The 17,443-nt window shown below is 45.1% G+C and overlaps 2 protein-coding genes across 3 annotated transcripts in view; one reads left to right on the top strand and one right to left on the bottom strand.

The window, feature by feature from the left end:
- The window catches only part of Tbce (Tubulin-binding cofactor E), a 778,896-nt gene that overhangs the window by 155,577 nt on the left and 605,876 nt on the right, over nt 1-17,443 (top strand). The gene's annotated exons all lie outside the window — the stretch shown is intronic.
- On the bottom strand, nt 6,836-11,417 carry LOC137625388 (uncharacterized). Of its 2 annotated transcripts, XM_068356255.1 has the most exons (4): nt 11,256-11,417; nt 9,785-9,945; nt 7,993-9,654; nt 6,836-7,537 (listed from the first exon to the last, which is right to left on the bottom strand). In XM_068356255.1, the coding sequence occupies exons 2-4, from the start codon at nt 9,923-9,925 to the stop codon at nt 7,241-7,243; spliced, it is 2,100 nt and encodes a 699-aa protein (XP_068212356.1). In that variant the 5' UTR covers nt 9,926-9,945; nt 11,256-11,417; the 3' UTR covers nt 6,836-7,240. The 2 variants fall into 2 exon arrangements, with proteins under 2 accessions (XP_068212356.1, XP_068212357.1); XM_068356256.1 differs by lacking the exon at nt 11,256-11,417 and having other exon boundaries at nt 9,785-10,236.

Here is a 17,443-nt window from a genome sequence, read left to right as displayed (position 1 = left end):
GCGCTTCCGCCAGATACATGACGTCACAAGACACGTGACGTACAGTAAACTCTACGAAGAATGACTTGCAATATATGTAAATTCATTTTCTTTGTTTCTCGCAAGAAATGAAAAGAAAATACTAACTTAACAAACAAAAGTATTTTATTTCTATAATGTAAAAGGAAATATATTATTTTCAAGAAAATATTTGCCCTAATAGTATATTATTCTTTAGATAAACATCGATCCATTATCAGAGATTAAAAAAGTAGCGTTCGGTCAAATTTACGCTACATAGTACTCATGATAACCGATACAGACCCTCAAAATACTTTGTATCGTTATTTAATATTTCGATAATGGAAACACTAATATTAATTGTAGGCCTATTGGAAGGAAATCACTGTATTGCCCGGAAGCTATCCGCCGGTGATGTGACGTCACCAGACATAATATGAACTCGACAGATATTAAAACTTTCATGTATTTTTAACTGAAAATAAATACTGAATATTAACAATAAAAGAAAATAATAATTTACCAAGATAAATCAGTTTATATGTATACAAGAAAATAGACTATTTTCAAGGAAATATTCATCCTATTTCCGATAAACTTGTGACGTCATCACGCTGAAAAAATGGTCGTAAAGTCGAATAGTCGTATGTCGCATAGGTCGTAAGTCGAGCAATACCTGTACATCCGAGCTTCAAACGTTACCTAAGGTTCGTTTACGGGAAGGAAGTCTTCCAGTTTCGGGCTTTGTGTTTCGGCCTCAGCACCGCTCCTCTTATTTTTACAAAGCTCATGCTCAATGTGGCAAGCTTCCTGCATTCGACAGGTATCAGAGCCTCCCTGTATCTCGACGACCGGTTACTCAGGGCGTCTTCCTTCAATCGCTGTCTGAAGGATCTAAGAATGACATTGACATTAGCAAAGGAACTGGGTCTTCTGGTCAACACAGAGAAGTCCCAAGTGATCCCATCCCAGAAGATTCTATATTTGGGGATGGAGATTCAGAGTCTAGTTTTTTGGGGTTTTCCATCACCCTAAAGGACAGAACAAGCCCTCCTAAACATTCATCTTTTTATGAATAGTACTTACCTGGCAGTTATATATATATAGCTGAGTCTCCGACTGCGGCAGAATTTTAATCGAAAATCGCGGCAACCGCCTTGTGGTGGTTGTGTGGTTAGATGGTTAACAACCCTTACAGGGTGGTACTTGGAATCATTCCCGTTTTCTGCTCCTCAGATTATCTCTGCCGGCCGGATCGACAACATCATTGGTCCGCCCTTTAGAGTTTTTTCGGATCGCTTTCCCTTCATCGCCTTTTTGGACTTCGTTTTTGGTGAAGTACACTGTGTTGGGATTTGACAATCGTGTTTGTTTTTTGTCTTTTTTCCTTTCTTATCATGAGTGAAAAAATTCATTATTGTATTTATGCGAATGATATTTGCAAGGTGAGGTTGCCGAAAGTGTCGGTTGACCCTCACACTATCTGTATGGGTTGCAGGGGGTTTGAATGTGCTTTAGATAATAAGTGCAAGGAATGCGAGGTTTTAAGTGATGATAATTGGTTAGCTATGAAGCGCTATGTGCGCAAACTTGAGATTGATAGAGTTAGAAGAGCTAAATCAAAGTCAAAGTCTGCTAGTGAGCCTAGCTTAGATTTATCTATTGACCCTTTGCTTGTAACCTCTTTGGAAGTTATTCCTTCCTCGAATGTAGTAACTCCTGCCCCTTCTACAGGATCTGTGCCTATGGATGACCCTGGGTATGCTAAATTAGCTGCGGAATTAGAGGCCATTAAAGCACAATTGGAGGCCTTTAAAGGTAAGGGTGTAAGTGAAATTAGTGCTTGTGAAAGTGCAGTGGAGGTGGCGACTGATCGAATCTGTCATACCCCTAGGTCTAGACCTCTACCAAGCTCCCAGGACCAAGGGAGAAGGTACGTCAAAAGCCGAAAGGGGGTGAGAGGTGCTTATCCTCGGTCAGTCGTCGCCTCAGACAGTCCTGTTGCGATCTCCCAGGCTGCTCTTGACCGCCGTAGGAAAGGCGTGTCGGATACCTTTGTGTCTTCGCCTGATCGTTCTCCCAGACGTAATTGGCATTACGAATCAAGACCAATGAAGAGAGGGTGGAACCGGGACGTGCAGTCTCGCTCTCCCTCTCCCGGTTCGAGTAGCCGAGATCCTGATCCTTCGGAAGACGATTTCGATGTTGTTCCTGTTAAAAGGGCGAAACAGAGAGTTCTTAGCCCAGTTAATCCTGCTAGACTCCCTACTTCTTCTGCCAGCGCTCCCAGTCAAGCTGTACAACAACTGCCGTCTTCGGCACCGCGAGAGCCAGCGGAGGTTGCTATAGCTTTCATGGTTGTTATGCAGGAACAACTTTCATCGTTAGTTCAAGCTTTCAGCCACCCTTCTCAGTCCGTCAGACGTAAGGACGTCTCTTTGCCTGTTAAGAGATCTTCTTCTAAGAGAGATCTTAGTATCTCTCCCAAGAAACCTCTGCGCACTTCGTCGGCCGTACGACAACGCACACCCTCTTCATCGGCACGCTGCCAGGAATTTCCTTCCCCCCTCTCCCGGCGCCAGGACGATACTGCCTCTCGTTCTCGGCGCCGTGACGATTCAGTTTCTCTTTCGAAACGCCAGGACGTTACTGCCTCGTTTCTTAGGAAACAGGATGAATGCAGTCTGCATTTTCAAGGCGAAGGCAGCCTGCATCTTCATGACGATTCCGTTTCTCGTCATCCTGACGATACTGCTTCTCGTCATCGTGACGATACCGCTTCTCGTCATCGTGACGATACCGCTTCTTGTCATCGTGACGATACCGCTTCTCGCCGACTGGATGTTAGCGGCGCTCGGCGCCAGGATTCAAACAGCTCTCGGTGCCAGACTGCTGGCAGCCCGACTCTTCAGGATGTTATCCTTGAGCAGGACCTCGAGGATATTTCGGAAGAGGAAGAAAAACCTGCCGACTCTTCTAGTGATTACAAGGTTCTTTCTCGCTCTCTTTTGGAACTTTATGGTTAGGAATTTCAACCTTCGGCCCCTCGTTCTCCTCAGTCTCAATTTACCAGGAAGAAAGCTACTAAGTCTTCGGCCTTCATCAAAATGAAACTTTCAATTTCGGCCAGGAAAGCTCTCGCTAAGGTGGATGATTGGATGAAGGAACGGAGACAAGCTGTCAAGACCACCTTTTCTTTTCCACCGTCTCGGCTTGCTTCCAAGGCCGGTATGTGGTATGAGACAGGGGAACCTTTGGGGTTAGGAGTGCCTGCCTCCTCCCAAGGTGACTTCTCGGCTCTGGTGGACTCAGCAAGAAGGCATGCTTTAAACTCTGCCAAGGTGATGTGGTCCATGTCGGAGTTTGATCACCTCGTCAAGGGAATTTTCAGGGTTTTCGAGGTTTTCAGCTTCCTGGACTGGTCTCTCGGGACTCTGGCCAGGAAGTCTGAACTCCTGGAGGACACGAAGGACCTGACGAGTATCATGTCCTGCATGGACAAAGCTCTAAGGGATGGAGCTAATGAATTGGCTTCCCTTTTCTCAGCAGGGGTCTTAAAGAAGAGGGCCCTTTTGTGCTCCTTCACCTCCAGATCTGTGACTGTTGCCCAGAAGTCGGAGCTGCTTTACGCCCCTTTTTCACGTCATCTTTTTCCTGAAGCTCTGGTCAGAGATATCTCCCTTTCTCTGGCTCAGAAGGCTACTCAGGACCTTTTGTCTCGGTCGGCTAGAAAGACCTTACCTGTTGCTCCTGCTCCTCTGAAGAAGGAAGAGAAGAAGTTTCAACAGCCCTTTCGGGGCAGGATCTCTTCGAGAGCGGATTTTAAGGGGAGAAGACAAGAGTCAGGGCCAAGGACCAGCAGGGGTGCGTTTAGGCCCCGGTCCAAAAAATGAGATGGAAGTCCTCCAGACACCAGTAGGGGCAAGACTGTCTCGTTTTTGGCAGTCTTGGAAAAGGAGAGGGGCGGACACCTGGTCCCTCTCAGTCGTCAAGGAAGGTTACAAGATCCCCTTTTTAAAGAAACCACCTCTCTCAGACTCTCCCCTAGCCTTAGTGGCTCCGTACACCGACGCGGGGAAACGAGAGGCTCTTCTGGAGCTAGTCGACTAGATGTTGGTCAAGGGAGCAATAGAGCCGGTTCAAGACCTCGCCTCCCCAGGCTTTTACAATCGCCTATTTCTGGTTCCCAAGAACTCGGGTGGATGGAGACCAGTCCTAGATGTCAGCTCTCTGAACGCCTTCGTGGAGAAAACAAAGTTCTCCATGGAGACGACTCAGTCAGGGCTGGCTGCAGTTCGTCCAGGAGACTGGATGGTTTCTCTCGACCTGCAGGACGCTTATTTTCACATCCCCATTCATCCGTCTTCGAGGAGATATCTGAGGTTTGTGTTCCAGGGCAAGTGCTTCCAGTTCAGGGCACTTTGCTTCGGTCTCAGCACAGCTCCCCAAGTTTTCACCAGACTAATGGCGAATGTGGCAGGCTGGTTACACCTGGAGGGGATAAGGGTCTCCTTCTATCTAGACGACTGGCTGATCCGGTCACAGTCGAAAGAGAAATGTCTGGAGGACCTAATGATGACTTATACGATGACTCAGGACCTGGGTCTCATCGTCAACTGGGGGAAGTCTCAGACCGAGCCAAATCAGACTGCATTGAACCCTCGCTACTTCGCGGTTCGACCATCGCGGATTCACCACTTCGCGGGTTTTTTCCATAACCCATATATATATATATATACATATCGCGGATTTTCTGGAAAATTCGAAAATACCGCGAAATTTGAAGACCCCCAAATACGATATTTTGTTACCTGTAATTCCATTAATACTGTAATTAATAATATCTGCTCTTACTGATTGTTCATTGCATTACATATGATATATAATTCAGCACAGAAAGAAATAAAACACGAAAAGAGAATGTGATCATACGATAATACAGTACTGTATACAGTACGTAGTAAAATTAAATCGAACATGAAACGCAAATCAGATGCAGTCATACCATATTAGAATGGTGTAAGGCTGCTGATGGCTACTATACTACAAATGTAATGGATGTGCATCTTTTCCATGATTCTTTTGTATGTACAGTATACGTACGTAGTACTGCATCCAATAATATTCTTTGTTGCAAAAGTCACATTTCGAATAAGCGTACGAGAGAGAGAGAGAGAGAGAGAGAGAGAGAGAGAGAGAGAGAGAGAGAGAGAGAGAGAGAGACATCCTACAAAAGAATAAAATAGCATACGTAAAGCTATTACGTGTATTATTATTGTTATTATTATTATTATTGTTGTTGTTGTTAATAAAATTATTATTGTTCTTATTATCATTATTATTATTATTATTACTGTATTATTATCATACGATAATTCAGTACTGTATACAGTACGTAGTAAAATTAAATCGAACATGAAACGCAAATCAGATGCAGTCATACAATATTAGAATGGTGTAAGGCTGCTGATGGCTACTACTGTACGTACTACAAATGTAATGGATGTGCTTCTTTTCCATGAATCTTTTGTATGTATACGTACGTAGTACAGTACTGCATCCAATAATATTCTTTGTTGCAAAAATCACATTTCGAATAAGCGTACGAGAGAGAGAGAGAGAGAGAGAGAGAGAGAGAGAGAGAGAGAGAGAGAGAGAGAGAGAGAGACACACATACATCCTACAAAAGAATAAAATACTGTAGCATACGTAAAGCTATTATTATTATTGTTATTATTATTGTTGTTGTTGTTAATAAAATTATGATTGTTATTATTATTATCATTATTATTATTATTATTACAGTACTGTACTGTATTATTATCATTATTTATTATTATTACAGTGGAACCTCTACACACGAACGTATCTACATCCGAATTTTCCAACATCCGAAGTAAAATTCGAGCAAATTTTTGACTCTACACCCGAATTTTATTTCGACAAACGAAGTAAACATTACGCCATTGAGCGTCGAGTGCTCAGTTCTCTATTCTTGTGTGTATGGTGTGGTTGTCCTCTGTTTGGTCTGTTATTAACAGTGCTTATTTTCTTCCTTTTCTCACATTTCCTGTGTGATTTTACCTATAATCATGGTGCCTAAGAAGCTAAGTTTCAGTACAGGAAGAAGGCAATTCTTTCATTAGAATTGAAGCAAGAAATTATAGAAAAACATGAGAGCAGTGTGCATGTGAGTGATACTGTATGGCTAAACAATATGGCCGGAATAGGCCTATGATCTCGAGGATCATCAAGCTAAAGGCAGCCATTAAAGCAAATAACCATCGAAGGTGATCACCATTATTACAAGACATCTTAGCAATACCCTGGAAGAGATAAAACGCCTTTTGTTGATAGGGATAAAGGACAAAGAGATTGTTGGCAACGATCATTTGTGAGAAGGGCCAGCGTGATGAACAGAAAGAAAGAAAAAAGCGAAGCAAAGAAAACCATGATAGCATTAGCAAGCTCTTTTAAATAAGACTTCTCTCTTTTTCTGTTTCTCTCTAAACATAGCATTAACATGTTCTTTAAATAAAATCTCTCTCTCTCTCTCTCTCTCTCTCTCTCTCTCTCTCTCGTTCTTCTTTGCTGTTATAGTGTTAGATACGTCTATTATTTTTTTTTCCGAGAGAGAGAGAGAGAGAGAGAGAGAGAGAGAGAGAGAGAGAGAGAGAGAGAGAGAGAGAGATTAAACAAAAATGTGTTTAGAGTAGGGTGATGTGTTCACGACCCGGACAGTAAAATGAATAATATTCATAAAAAAAAAAGTTATTGAGCTAAAGGAGAGATTTTGTGCTTAAAAGAAAGTGTAACTAATGCCCCATCTTATGCTATGAGTTTCATATCTGTAGATATTATATTTTGGGTTTTACAGCCCTTTTTAAAATCCAAAAATCTCTGCCCGGGTCGAGACCGCGTGGTCACGACCCGGACTGGTTTGTGGTCTCAACCCGGACGGATGTTTTGGTCCACCAAAATGACACTTTAAGAATTATTTTATATTTGTTCTTAGTAAAAACATCCAGAACATGACCCTGAAAGGTGGAATAAAACAATTGGTAGCAAAATCTCAATTTAATACAAAAATATATATATTAAAAAAAAATGGGAAACTGAATGACTTGAAACTAATGTATGTTAAAGTGAATGACTTAAAACTAATGCATGATAAAGTGAATGACTTAAAACTAATGAATCTTAAAGTGAATGACTTAAAACTAATGACTTTAAAGTAATGCTAATGCATGTTAAAGTCCCTCAAGGGAGGGAGGACCTTGATGAGGTTTGCTTGTCGTTGGGTGGTCCCCGTGCTGACTGTAAGGACCCCCAACACACTGCTGCGGTCGACACTGTCGACATCCCCGATGTCTGGGAAGTGGAAGGTGTCCTTCAGCAAGGGCGACCTTATCCTGAGGAAGTCCACCTGCAGCTGCTGCCCGTCTTCCTCCAGGGAAATGACCTTGCCCACAAAGTGGACAAGCTCCTCAGACTTCTTCCCCTGGAAGAGAAGCTGGACCAGGACAAAGTCACCCACCTGGGGGAAAAAAATGAAAAAAAAGAATTAATAGCCTAGCCTATGGAATTAATGAATAAGGAATTTGGCTTTAAAACCAAGCCATTCAGCTCGGCTACTAAATTTGACAATTAAATAGAAATTTTCTAAGGAATTTGGCTTTAAAACCAAGCCATTCAGCTCGGCTACTAAATTTGACAATTAAATAGAAATTTTCTTCTAGACTTGGGCTAGGCTACTTAGCCTATGCAATAGGCTAGATGAACATAACCTAATCTAGGCTAGGATAGCCTAGGCTACAGATTTTGAAATATGAAAAAAAAGAATGAATAGCCTAGCCTATGGAATTTGACAATTAAATAGAAATTTTCTTCTAGACTTAGCCTAGCCTAGGCTACTTATGCAATAGATGAACATAATCTAGCCTAGGCTAGGCTACAGATTTTGAAATAGGCTATTAAAAAAAAGTCCCTCACCTCTGGCTCCTTCTGGACGAATGGATAGGAGGCAGCATCAAACTCAAGCTCCTCTGCAACCTCATCTGAATATTCAGATGAGTCGTCACAGAGTGCAGGATTGTCGACAGCCTCCTCATCACTACTGCTCTCCTCAACTGGCTCAGACCTCTTCTTCTTAACCGCCTGTCGTGCCTCCTGCCCTCTCTTCTTCTCCTGCAACCTCCGCTTCTTCTCCTCTCTGGCTGCTTTCTTCTCCTCCTTGTCCCGCAGCTGGCTAAGAGCCTCCTCATCCTCAGTCAGGATGCAGGCGCGGATCTTCTTGCGCCCTCTAGCAGCAGGGCGGGGACGAGCCTTCGGGTAGGGCTGCACAGCTTCGGGAGTGATGTCGGGAATTGGAGGAGATGAAGGTGTTGGAGTTGGAGTCTGCTGAGGTTGGAGTGCTGCTTCAGGAGAGTTAGCCCTAGACGCTGAAGCTGGTGACATCCTACCTATTCCAGATGGTCCAGGCTGAGGTTGGTCAGGCTCCGATGGAACTGGTGTCAAGGGTGCGGCAACAGTTTCTGGCAAATCATCATCATCATCAGGAGGGGCCTGCTCTGTGACTTCTGCCCCAGCAAACGCATCATCTGGAAAGATGTTGCGGTTGACGGGAAAGATGCCAGTAGCACGAAACCCATTGGTGATGTTGGTGACATTACAAACCTTGTCCCAGGCCTTGCACGCCATCTCTGGCAACATATGTTCTGTGATGGGCACGTGAGGGTTTGAAAGTTTAAAATCGTCCTGAATGGATCGCAGGACAGACTTGAAGGGGCCAAAGACACTTACATCTAATGGCTGGAGTTTGGCTGTAGTATGAGGTGGCAGCGTGACAATTACGATGCCATGCCGTATCGCATACTCAACCACATGAATGCTCATGTGACACTCGGCATTGTCCATTATCAGCAGTATCTTATTCTCCACTGAAGAATAAGACACCTTATGGAGATGCTCGAGTGTCTGCACGAAACGCTCATGGTCCATCCAACCGTTAGCCTGCAAGAGCACTGTGGTTCCAGGAGTAGTCCCTCTCTGAAAATCAGCATTCATCTTCTTTCGTGCGATGATAAACACTGGAGGGAAACCTTGCCCTGCAGCATTAACAATCCCCACGAAAGTCATATGATTGCCTCTCTCCCGAGCAACCTGCGAAGCAACAGGACGACCTCTCTCGCAAACAACCTTACATGGCTTCATCACAGTGGACAAGCCACTCTCATCCAAGTTGAAGATCCTGGCTGGCATGAAACTGTGTCGCTCGACAGCTTCCACGTAAGCCTTGAAGAAGACTTCAACGTTTACGCGGTTGAAAGCCATCGCGCGCGAAAGTGACATGCCCTCCGGAGCCTTCAATGCAAGCCTTGGATGACGGAACATATACCCGTAATACCAGTCACGGGTGGCCATACCTTCCCTCTTCCAGCCATCAGGAATACACGGGCTGCCAACAGCCTCTGCATACTTCAGGATCATCCTCCTGAAAGCTCTCGTTGGCAGGCCATAGAACATCCGCGCGATCTTGATGGAGTATTCCTCGATCAAGGTTTCCTGCGCATCGGTGAAAACCTTTTTGACGTTTTGATGCTTAGGCACAAACGTCTTCCCATCACTCTCCGCTTTGGACCGAGTGAAAGCATCCTGAAAAAATAAAACAATGGTTAAAGTGGGGAGCATAGGCCCGATAGGGTAGGCTAGCCTAGGCTAGCCTAAAGTTCTTAGCCTAGGCTACACATAGAATTTAAGAGGGCTTAGATTTATTCAAGCTTACCCCAAGAGTCGAAACTTTAACTCCAAAAAGGTTGCACGCAGTACGGATGCTACAACCAGTCTCTAGGCGGTGGTAGAATGCCTTCTCTAAATTGGTCCTATCCGTGGTTAGGATGTTCTTTGGCATGTAGTTGCGAGGCATGGTTGGGAGTCACGAAGGATCTGAAAGAGATAAATGGCATTAGAGACATAGGCTAGGCTAATAAATATTTGTTCCATGTTAAAATTCTATTGCCTGACCAAACCTGTCCGAGTCGAGACCACGGACCTTGCTTTTTAAAAAAATTCTTAAAAATTAAAAAATTGGCCTAGGTTAAATATTTCAATTTGGAAGACTAAACACTATTGGGGGGCACATATTAATTCTAAAAAAAATTAATTTGCACAAAAAAAAATAGCTCAAAACTGACTCTATGTTTGACTTAGGCAATCACCCATATTTAATTATTTTAAACCATCAATAATTTTATAAGAGTTAATATATAGTATTAATATTGGTTTTAGGTGAAAATGAGAGTGATTGACAGAGTCATTAAAAAAAAAAAAATTTATTGCTTCTTATACCTCCATGGTCTCGACCCGGACAAACCTGTCCGAGTCGAGACCACGGACCTTGCTTTTTAAAAAAATTCTTAAAAATTAAAAAATTGGCCTAGGTTAAAAATTTCAATTTGGAAGACTAAACACTATTGGGGGGCACATATTAATTCTAAAAAAAATAAATTTGCACAAAAAAAAAAAGCTCAAAACTGACTCTATGTTTGACTTAGGCAATCACCCATATTTAATTATTTTAAACCATCAATAATTTTATAAGAGTTAATATATAGTATTAATATTGGTTTTAGGTTAAAATGAGAGTGATTGACAGAGTCATTTAAAAAAAAAAAATTTATTGCTTCTTATACCTCCGTGGTCTCGACTCGGACAGCATGTGCACATTGTCCGAATCGAGACCACGCACATAATTTTTTTAAAAATTCGTAAAAAATATAAACAATTGGCCTAGGTTAAATATTTCAATTTGGAAAAGTAAACACTAATGGGGGCACATATTAATGCTAAAAATAATTCAATTCCATCAATAAAACACTTCGAAAAATCACTCGATATTTAGCCGTGGCAAACACCCATTTCCAGCCTTTTCCATGGCTTTATCTCACATATGGTACATTATAGTTGTAAGAACTATGCAATCATTCACTTTTAAAGTGGTTTTTCCAGTACACTTAATTTGCATGAACCTTCAAAAATTGTCCGAGTCGAGACCACACCATAAATTTATTTAGCGGGCACCCCAAGCCACTCCATTGTTGTTTAGCCACTCCGTATTATCACTGATTTTATGCCAATATGGCTATATTACACAACAAAACTTATCACAACTTGATCACGCCTTATTCATGGTCATGGCACAATATATCCTGATGCCGAAAATTAAGATCACGACCCCTTAAAATTGAAATTCTTACCTTGTTTACAAGCGAAGCGTTGGCGGGCAGGTTTGCAAATGGCGTCTAGTTAGGACCGCCCTCCCTCATACGTCATGGCTCTGACGTCATCCTAGGCTCGATCGCTGATTGGTTATTAAGACTGTCCGAGTCGAGACCGTGTCCGGGTCGTGACCACATCACCCTACAAATGATTTTTAACAGCGTCAACGAGTTGAAAAACATTTAAATGTAACTAAGAAAGTAATAACAGGTAATCTGAATTCCTTTATTAACTAAAACAAATATTGATACGAACACACTCGTGTGCTTATGCACAAACACACACACAGGTGCAAAAATTACTACGCAGTAAGAGAGACGGTCGGGGAGGAGGTAGAGATGGTGACTGCGATAATATACCGTAACTCGTCACTGAAAGTGATGAAAATAAAAAATCAAAAGAAAAAAAAATGTAAAAAATATGAAATATTAAAATAAAAAAAAAAAAATAAATAAGCTGAGTTAGATTAAAATTTCCGTAGTGTAAGTTACAGTATGTTATCGCAGTCACCATCTCTACTTCCTCGCCGATCGTGTCTCCTCGTACGTGTGTGTGTGTTTGCGCATACGCACACGAGTGTGTTTGTATCGATATTTGTTTTAGTTAATAAAGGAATTCAGATTCACTAATATTGTTTTTTTTAGTTACATTTAGCTGTCTTTCAACTCGCTAATGCTGTTAAAAATGATATGTACACAACACATTTTTGTTTAATCTCTCTCTCTCTCTCTCTCTCTCTCTCTCTCTCTCTCTCTCTCTCTCTCTCTCTCTCTCTCAGAAAAAAATAATAGACGTCTCTAACACTAACAGTGAAGAAGAACAAGAGAGAGAGAGAGAGAGAGAGAGAGAGAGAGAGAGAGAGAGAGAGAGAGAGATTTTTTATTTAAAGAACATGTTAACACCATGTCTACCTTCTCGCCGATCGTCCGTCTCCTGGCGTAGCAAATCCTACACCTGCGTTTGCCTGTCTCTAAGGTAAAGTGGCAATAAAACACATTTTTTATTTATTACTTCTTTATAATTATCTTTTTTACATGCTTCTTTCATATTATGCAGTTATGTTATTGATAAGTGTAATTATGTGTAGCCATTTATTAAGTATTTATTATGGGTTTTTACGCTGAGGAACGAATTAAATGAATTACCATGTATTCTTATGGGAAAATTCGTTTCTACATCCGAACATTTTCTACATCCGAAGTTGGTTGTGGAACGAATTAAATTCGTATGTAGAGGTACCACTGTATTATTAATACGTACGTACGGTGTGCGCGGGGTATCTTGTATGAGTTGGTAACCTACGCATCATATACTGTAAGACGGGTTGTGATTGGTTCAAGCGCTGATAGATGACGAATCAGAACTCAAGTTTTGTTATCTAGCCTGTGATTGGTGTTTTGCCATCATCTCCAGCTTCCAGCATCTAGGTTCTCGCGGGCCCGGGTCGTCCACTCTCTGTTCCCGCGTATCGCTGAGTAGACGTTCTTAAGTTTGTGAAGTTTAATCTGTGCTGTGTGCGACCTTTTTAAGTTGAACTTTTTGTCAAATCCTACTGTACAATGGCTCCCAAGCGTTCTGCTTCTACTAAGGCTGGTAGTGAGCCTAAACGCCACCGAAGGATGATGACGATTGCTGAGAAGGTTACGCTTCTCGATATGTTAAAAGATGGTAGAAGTTACGCGTCAGCTGCGCGCCATTTTGGGATCAACGAATCTACTGTTCGTTATATCAAGAAGGACGAGGCGAACATTAGAAAGACGGCTGCAATCACCTTTAGCAGATCAGCGAAGCGAGTCGTTACAACGCGTAATAAAACGATCGTACGCATGGAAGGTGCTTTAGCTGTGTGGATTGCCGACTGCTGGAAGAAGAACATAGCCTTGGATACGAACACCATCCGAACAAAGGCTTTGAGCTTGTATGAGAATTTTGCTGCAAAGGAACCTCAAGACGACGACGGCAACCATGCTGAAGAAGATGATGATGCAGATGATCCTCAACCAGGGACATCCACTGATTCCCAGCCTCAGAAACAACATTTTTCCGCCAGCAAAGGATGGTTCGCGAAGTTTCAGAAAGGCTTCGCTCTGAAAAGCGTTTCCCTGCATGGCGAGGCTGCTTCGGCTGACACTGCCGCTGCTGAAACTTACGCGAACCAGACATTCAAGAATATTATCGCCGAAGGTGGATACAAGCCGGAACAAGTCTTTAATATGGATGAGACCGGCTTGTTTTGGAAGAGAATGCCGTCGCGAACTTTCCTGTTCAAAGAGGAAGCCAAAGCCTCTGGCTTTAAAGCATTCAAGGATCGCGTTACCCTCGTGATGTGTGGCAATGCTGCTGGATTTTTGCTAAAGCCGGGGCTTATTTATAAGTCGAAAAATCCTCGCGCTTTGAAAAATAAAAATAAGAATCTCCTTCCCGTGTACTGGATGCATAATCAAAAAGCATGGATTACGAAGATGCTGACCTCCAACTGGTTCCATCAGTGTTTTATCCCGCAAGTCAGCAAATATCTCTTAGAGAAGGGCTTGGCATTCAAGATCCTTCTCCTTACGGATAACGCTGGTGGACACGCAACTGACCTGTCGCATGAGGGCATTCAGGTTGAGTTCCTGCCACCCAACACCACGTCATTAATTCAACCGATAGACCAGGGGGTTATCAGGGCGTTCAAGGCCCTCTACACGAAGAACACCTTGGCGGACCTCGTTGCATGTGTGGATGCTGCCCAAGATAATGAGGATGAAGATTTTAACTTGAAGGCATACTGGCGGCAGTACACCATAGCCACGTGCCTGCAGAATATTCAGAAGGCACTTCAAGAGATGAAACCTGCAACTGTGAATGCGAGCTGGAAGAAGTTGTGGCCCCAGATTGTTTACGACAACGAGGGATTTACACCTGCTGAAATCCAACACTGCAATACGGAAATCTGTGCAGTTGGCTGCCATAATTGGAGGTGACGGGTTTGGCGACATGACGACTGAAGACGTCGACGAGTTGTTGGACTGCCATTCCCAGCCGCTAACTGACGCAGACCTAAAATACCTGACGAAATCGGCAAGCGAAGAAGAGAGTGAAACCCAGGAAGAGACCCAAGAAAATGTCGAAGAAACGGGCTTAACATTTGAACGGCTTGCCAAGGCCTGCAACCATGCGAAGGAGTTGAAAGAAATGTTGCAAGAGTGGGACGAGGATATGGTTCGGTCGATGCAATTCTGCAACAAGGTTGATGACATAATGATTCCCTACAAGATGCTCTTAGATCGAAAAAAGAAGCAGCGGCAACAACTTCCGATCACAATGTTCTTCCAGCCTCGCAAAAAAGAGCCAGTTCCTCCTGCTAGTACGCCTTCGGAAGAAATTGAAGAAGTTTCCCAGGAAGAAGTTGAAGAGGTGTCCCAGGAAAAGAAACCTCCGTCTGAAGAGACGTAAAATACTACCTGGCTGCACAGTAGAACACATCATCAGCTTCATGAGCTGGATGGCCGGTCTGCCTGGCCAGCAACCCAGCCCCCCCACTCCAGGCCGAAGCCTCGGCTGACGGAGGAGAAGCTTCCCCGACGGAGGACTCCGCCTATAGAAGAGTAGTGGGACTCATCAGAAGGCAGCATGGGATTACGGAACCCTCGGCTCCGAGGGGTGATTCCTGGAGGTCAAGCATCCTGAGGATTACTCATCACGCCGCCCTTCCGAAGTCTTCCCTAGCCCTTCCTCTTGCCCCAGACCTTGTACTAGGGCAAGAGTACAAAGACAACTTGGTGGCCAGCAATGCAGAGGCCCCCAAGTCCCAGAGTGCCTCGAAACTGCTCCAGGGCCTTAAATCGCAGGGTAAAGTGTACATTCCGGAAGGGCGTCGCCCAGGCCCCTGTAGAGTGGACCCGGCCTTGGACGTCCTAGGTCAGGGCGGCTCAGACGAAAGGGCCTCTTCAGCCCCAGTTTGCTTCTCTCCTACGGAGGCTGCCATGATGGAGGAGATGTCGCGGGACCTAGTCAACATCTCCTCATGGCTGGACTGGTGGGCCTCCACGTTAGTAAACGTCCAAGCCTCCGTCGACCCCGAAGATCCTGAGCAGCAAAGCCTCCTGACGGACCTTCTCACCTCCGGGGGGAAAACACTTAAGTTCCTCTCATATCAGGCGCTCGCCCTTACGGCCAACTGGGTCCTCCGTTAACGAGACACGGTCCTGGCCAAGGTATCTAGGAGGATCCCAGACAGAGAGGCTCGGGCCGTACGTAGCCTTCCCTTGTGGGGTGAGTCGCTGTTCCCGTTGAAAGAACTTGAGAGCCTGATGGAGAAAGTGTCAAAGAGGAAGGAGGCCAACGTCCCCAGACCTGTGTCGTCTAAGAGACCTCCCTACAGGAGGGCCGCCCTCAGATAGCGCCGTGACATCTCAGGCCGCCCCCAGCACTTCGAGAAGAGAAGCCCCCTCTTCCTCCTGGGCAACAACTCCTCAACCCTCCCGCAGAGGAGCACCAACTTCGTCTAGCTCCTTCAGGTCGGGTTACTCCGCCTCTAGGAGAGGCAGGTCAGGCCGGCCCTCTAGAAGAAGGTAGAGGGAGAGGCCCCCTACTCCCGCCCAAGCCTCGGGTTGGGGGATGCCTCGGACCACATTGGCAAGCATGGAAGGCACAAGGAGCGGATCCTTGGACAGTGTTCGTCCTGAAGGAGGGCTACAGGCTTCCCTTCCTAGCGGATCCACCCCCTCTTATTCCAGCCAGCCAGACAGAATGGTTGACCCCCAGGGACCCAATGAAGAGGGCCGCCCTTCAAGAGGAGATTTCCTCCATGTTGGAGAAGGGTGCCATGAAAGAGGTCCTTCTCCCAGGCCCAGGCTTCTACAGCCGCCCGTTTCGGGTAGAGAAAGCAACGGGGGGGTGGAGACCCGTGATAGACCTGTCGGCCCTCAACAAGTTCGTCAAGAAGACGGACTTCAAGATGGACACCCCAAAATCCGTCCTGCTGTCCTTGAGGGAGAAAGATTATATGATGACTGTCGACCTCAAAGACGCATACTTCCAGATCCCTGTCCACCCGTCGAGTCGGAAGTTCCTCCGGATAAAATGGGGTCCCCAGATCCTGCAGTTCAAGACCCTTTGCTTCGGCCTGTCGACGGCCCCTCAAGTGTTCACGAGGGTCTTCGCGACGGTCTCTGTGTGGGCTCACGAACGGGGTATCCGCCTCATCTGGTACCTGGACGACTGGTTGCTCCTTTCCACCTCAAGGGCCCTCTTGGAGGAACAAGGGAGAAGCCTCCTCCAGTTTTGCAGGAATCTGGGGATTGTAATCAATCTGAAGAAGTCGAACTTGACCCCATCCAACAGAATGGGCTACTTGGGGATGACGTTGGATACCGTGCAGGGGAAAGTTTTCCCCTCGCAGGACAGGATACGGAACCTCAAGCACATCATTCAGCCGTTCCTGTCAGAACACTCCCGGAGGGCGGGAGATTGGCAGAGACTGATAGGTCACCTAGTCTCATTGGAGAAGCTGGTTCCCCAAGGGAGGATGAGGCTCAGACCCATTCAATGGAACCTCAAGAGCCTCTGGTCCCAGACGGACTCGCAGAAAACGTTCATTCCAGTCCTTCCGGACACGAGAACCTCCCTGGAATGGTAGCACTGCCAGTCGAACTCCCTCAAGGGGATGCCCCTCGGGTCCAGTCCCCCCGAGTACCTCCTGTTCACAGACGCCTCCAACCAAGGGTGGGGAGCCCACCTTCTGGAAGAGACGGCACGGGGTACCTGGTCGGAAAGGGAAAAGCGTCTACACATCAATGTCCTAGAACTAAGAGCAGTTCAGAAGGCGTGTCTTCACTTTGCAAGTCGTCTAAGGGGAAACACCGTGGCGTTAATGTGTGACAACGCCACGGTAGTAGCCTACATAAAGAAGCAAGGGGGCATGAGATCGAAGGAGTTGTGCGACCTCGCCTTAGACATCCTGAATTGGGCAGACGAACAGCAAGTGGTGCTGCTGGCAAGGTTCATTCCCGGGAAGAAGAACGTTCTGGCCGACGGCCTGAGCAGAATGGGTCAAATAGTGGGGACAGAGTGGTCTCTACTCCCAGAAGTAGCCAGACTCATCATTCAACGTTGGGGCTCCCCGGTGATGGACCTCTTTGCAACAAAGCTCAATTCCCAACTTCCGGTGTATTGCTCCCCG

This window comes from Palaemon carinicauda, chromosome 32 (genome assembly GCF_036898095.1).
Source record: "Palaemon carinicauda isolate YSFRI2023 chromosome 32, ASM3689809v2, whole genome shotgun sequence".
NCBI lineage: Eukaryota > Metazoa > Arthropoda > Malacostraca > Decapoda > Palaemonidae > Palaemon > Palaemon carinicauda.
Note: the sequence above shows the minus strand (reverse complement) of the source record. Positions and strands in the feature narration are given on the sequence as shown.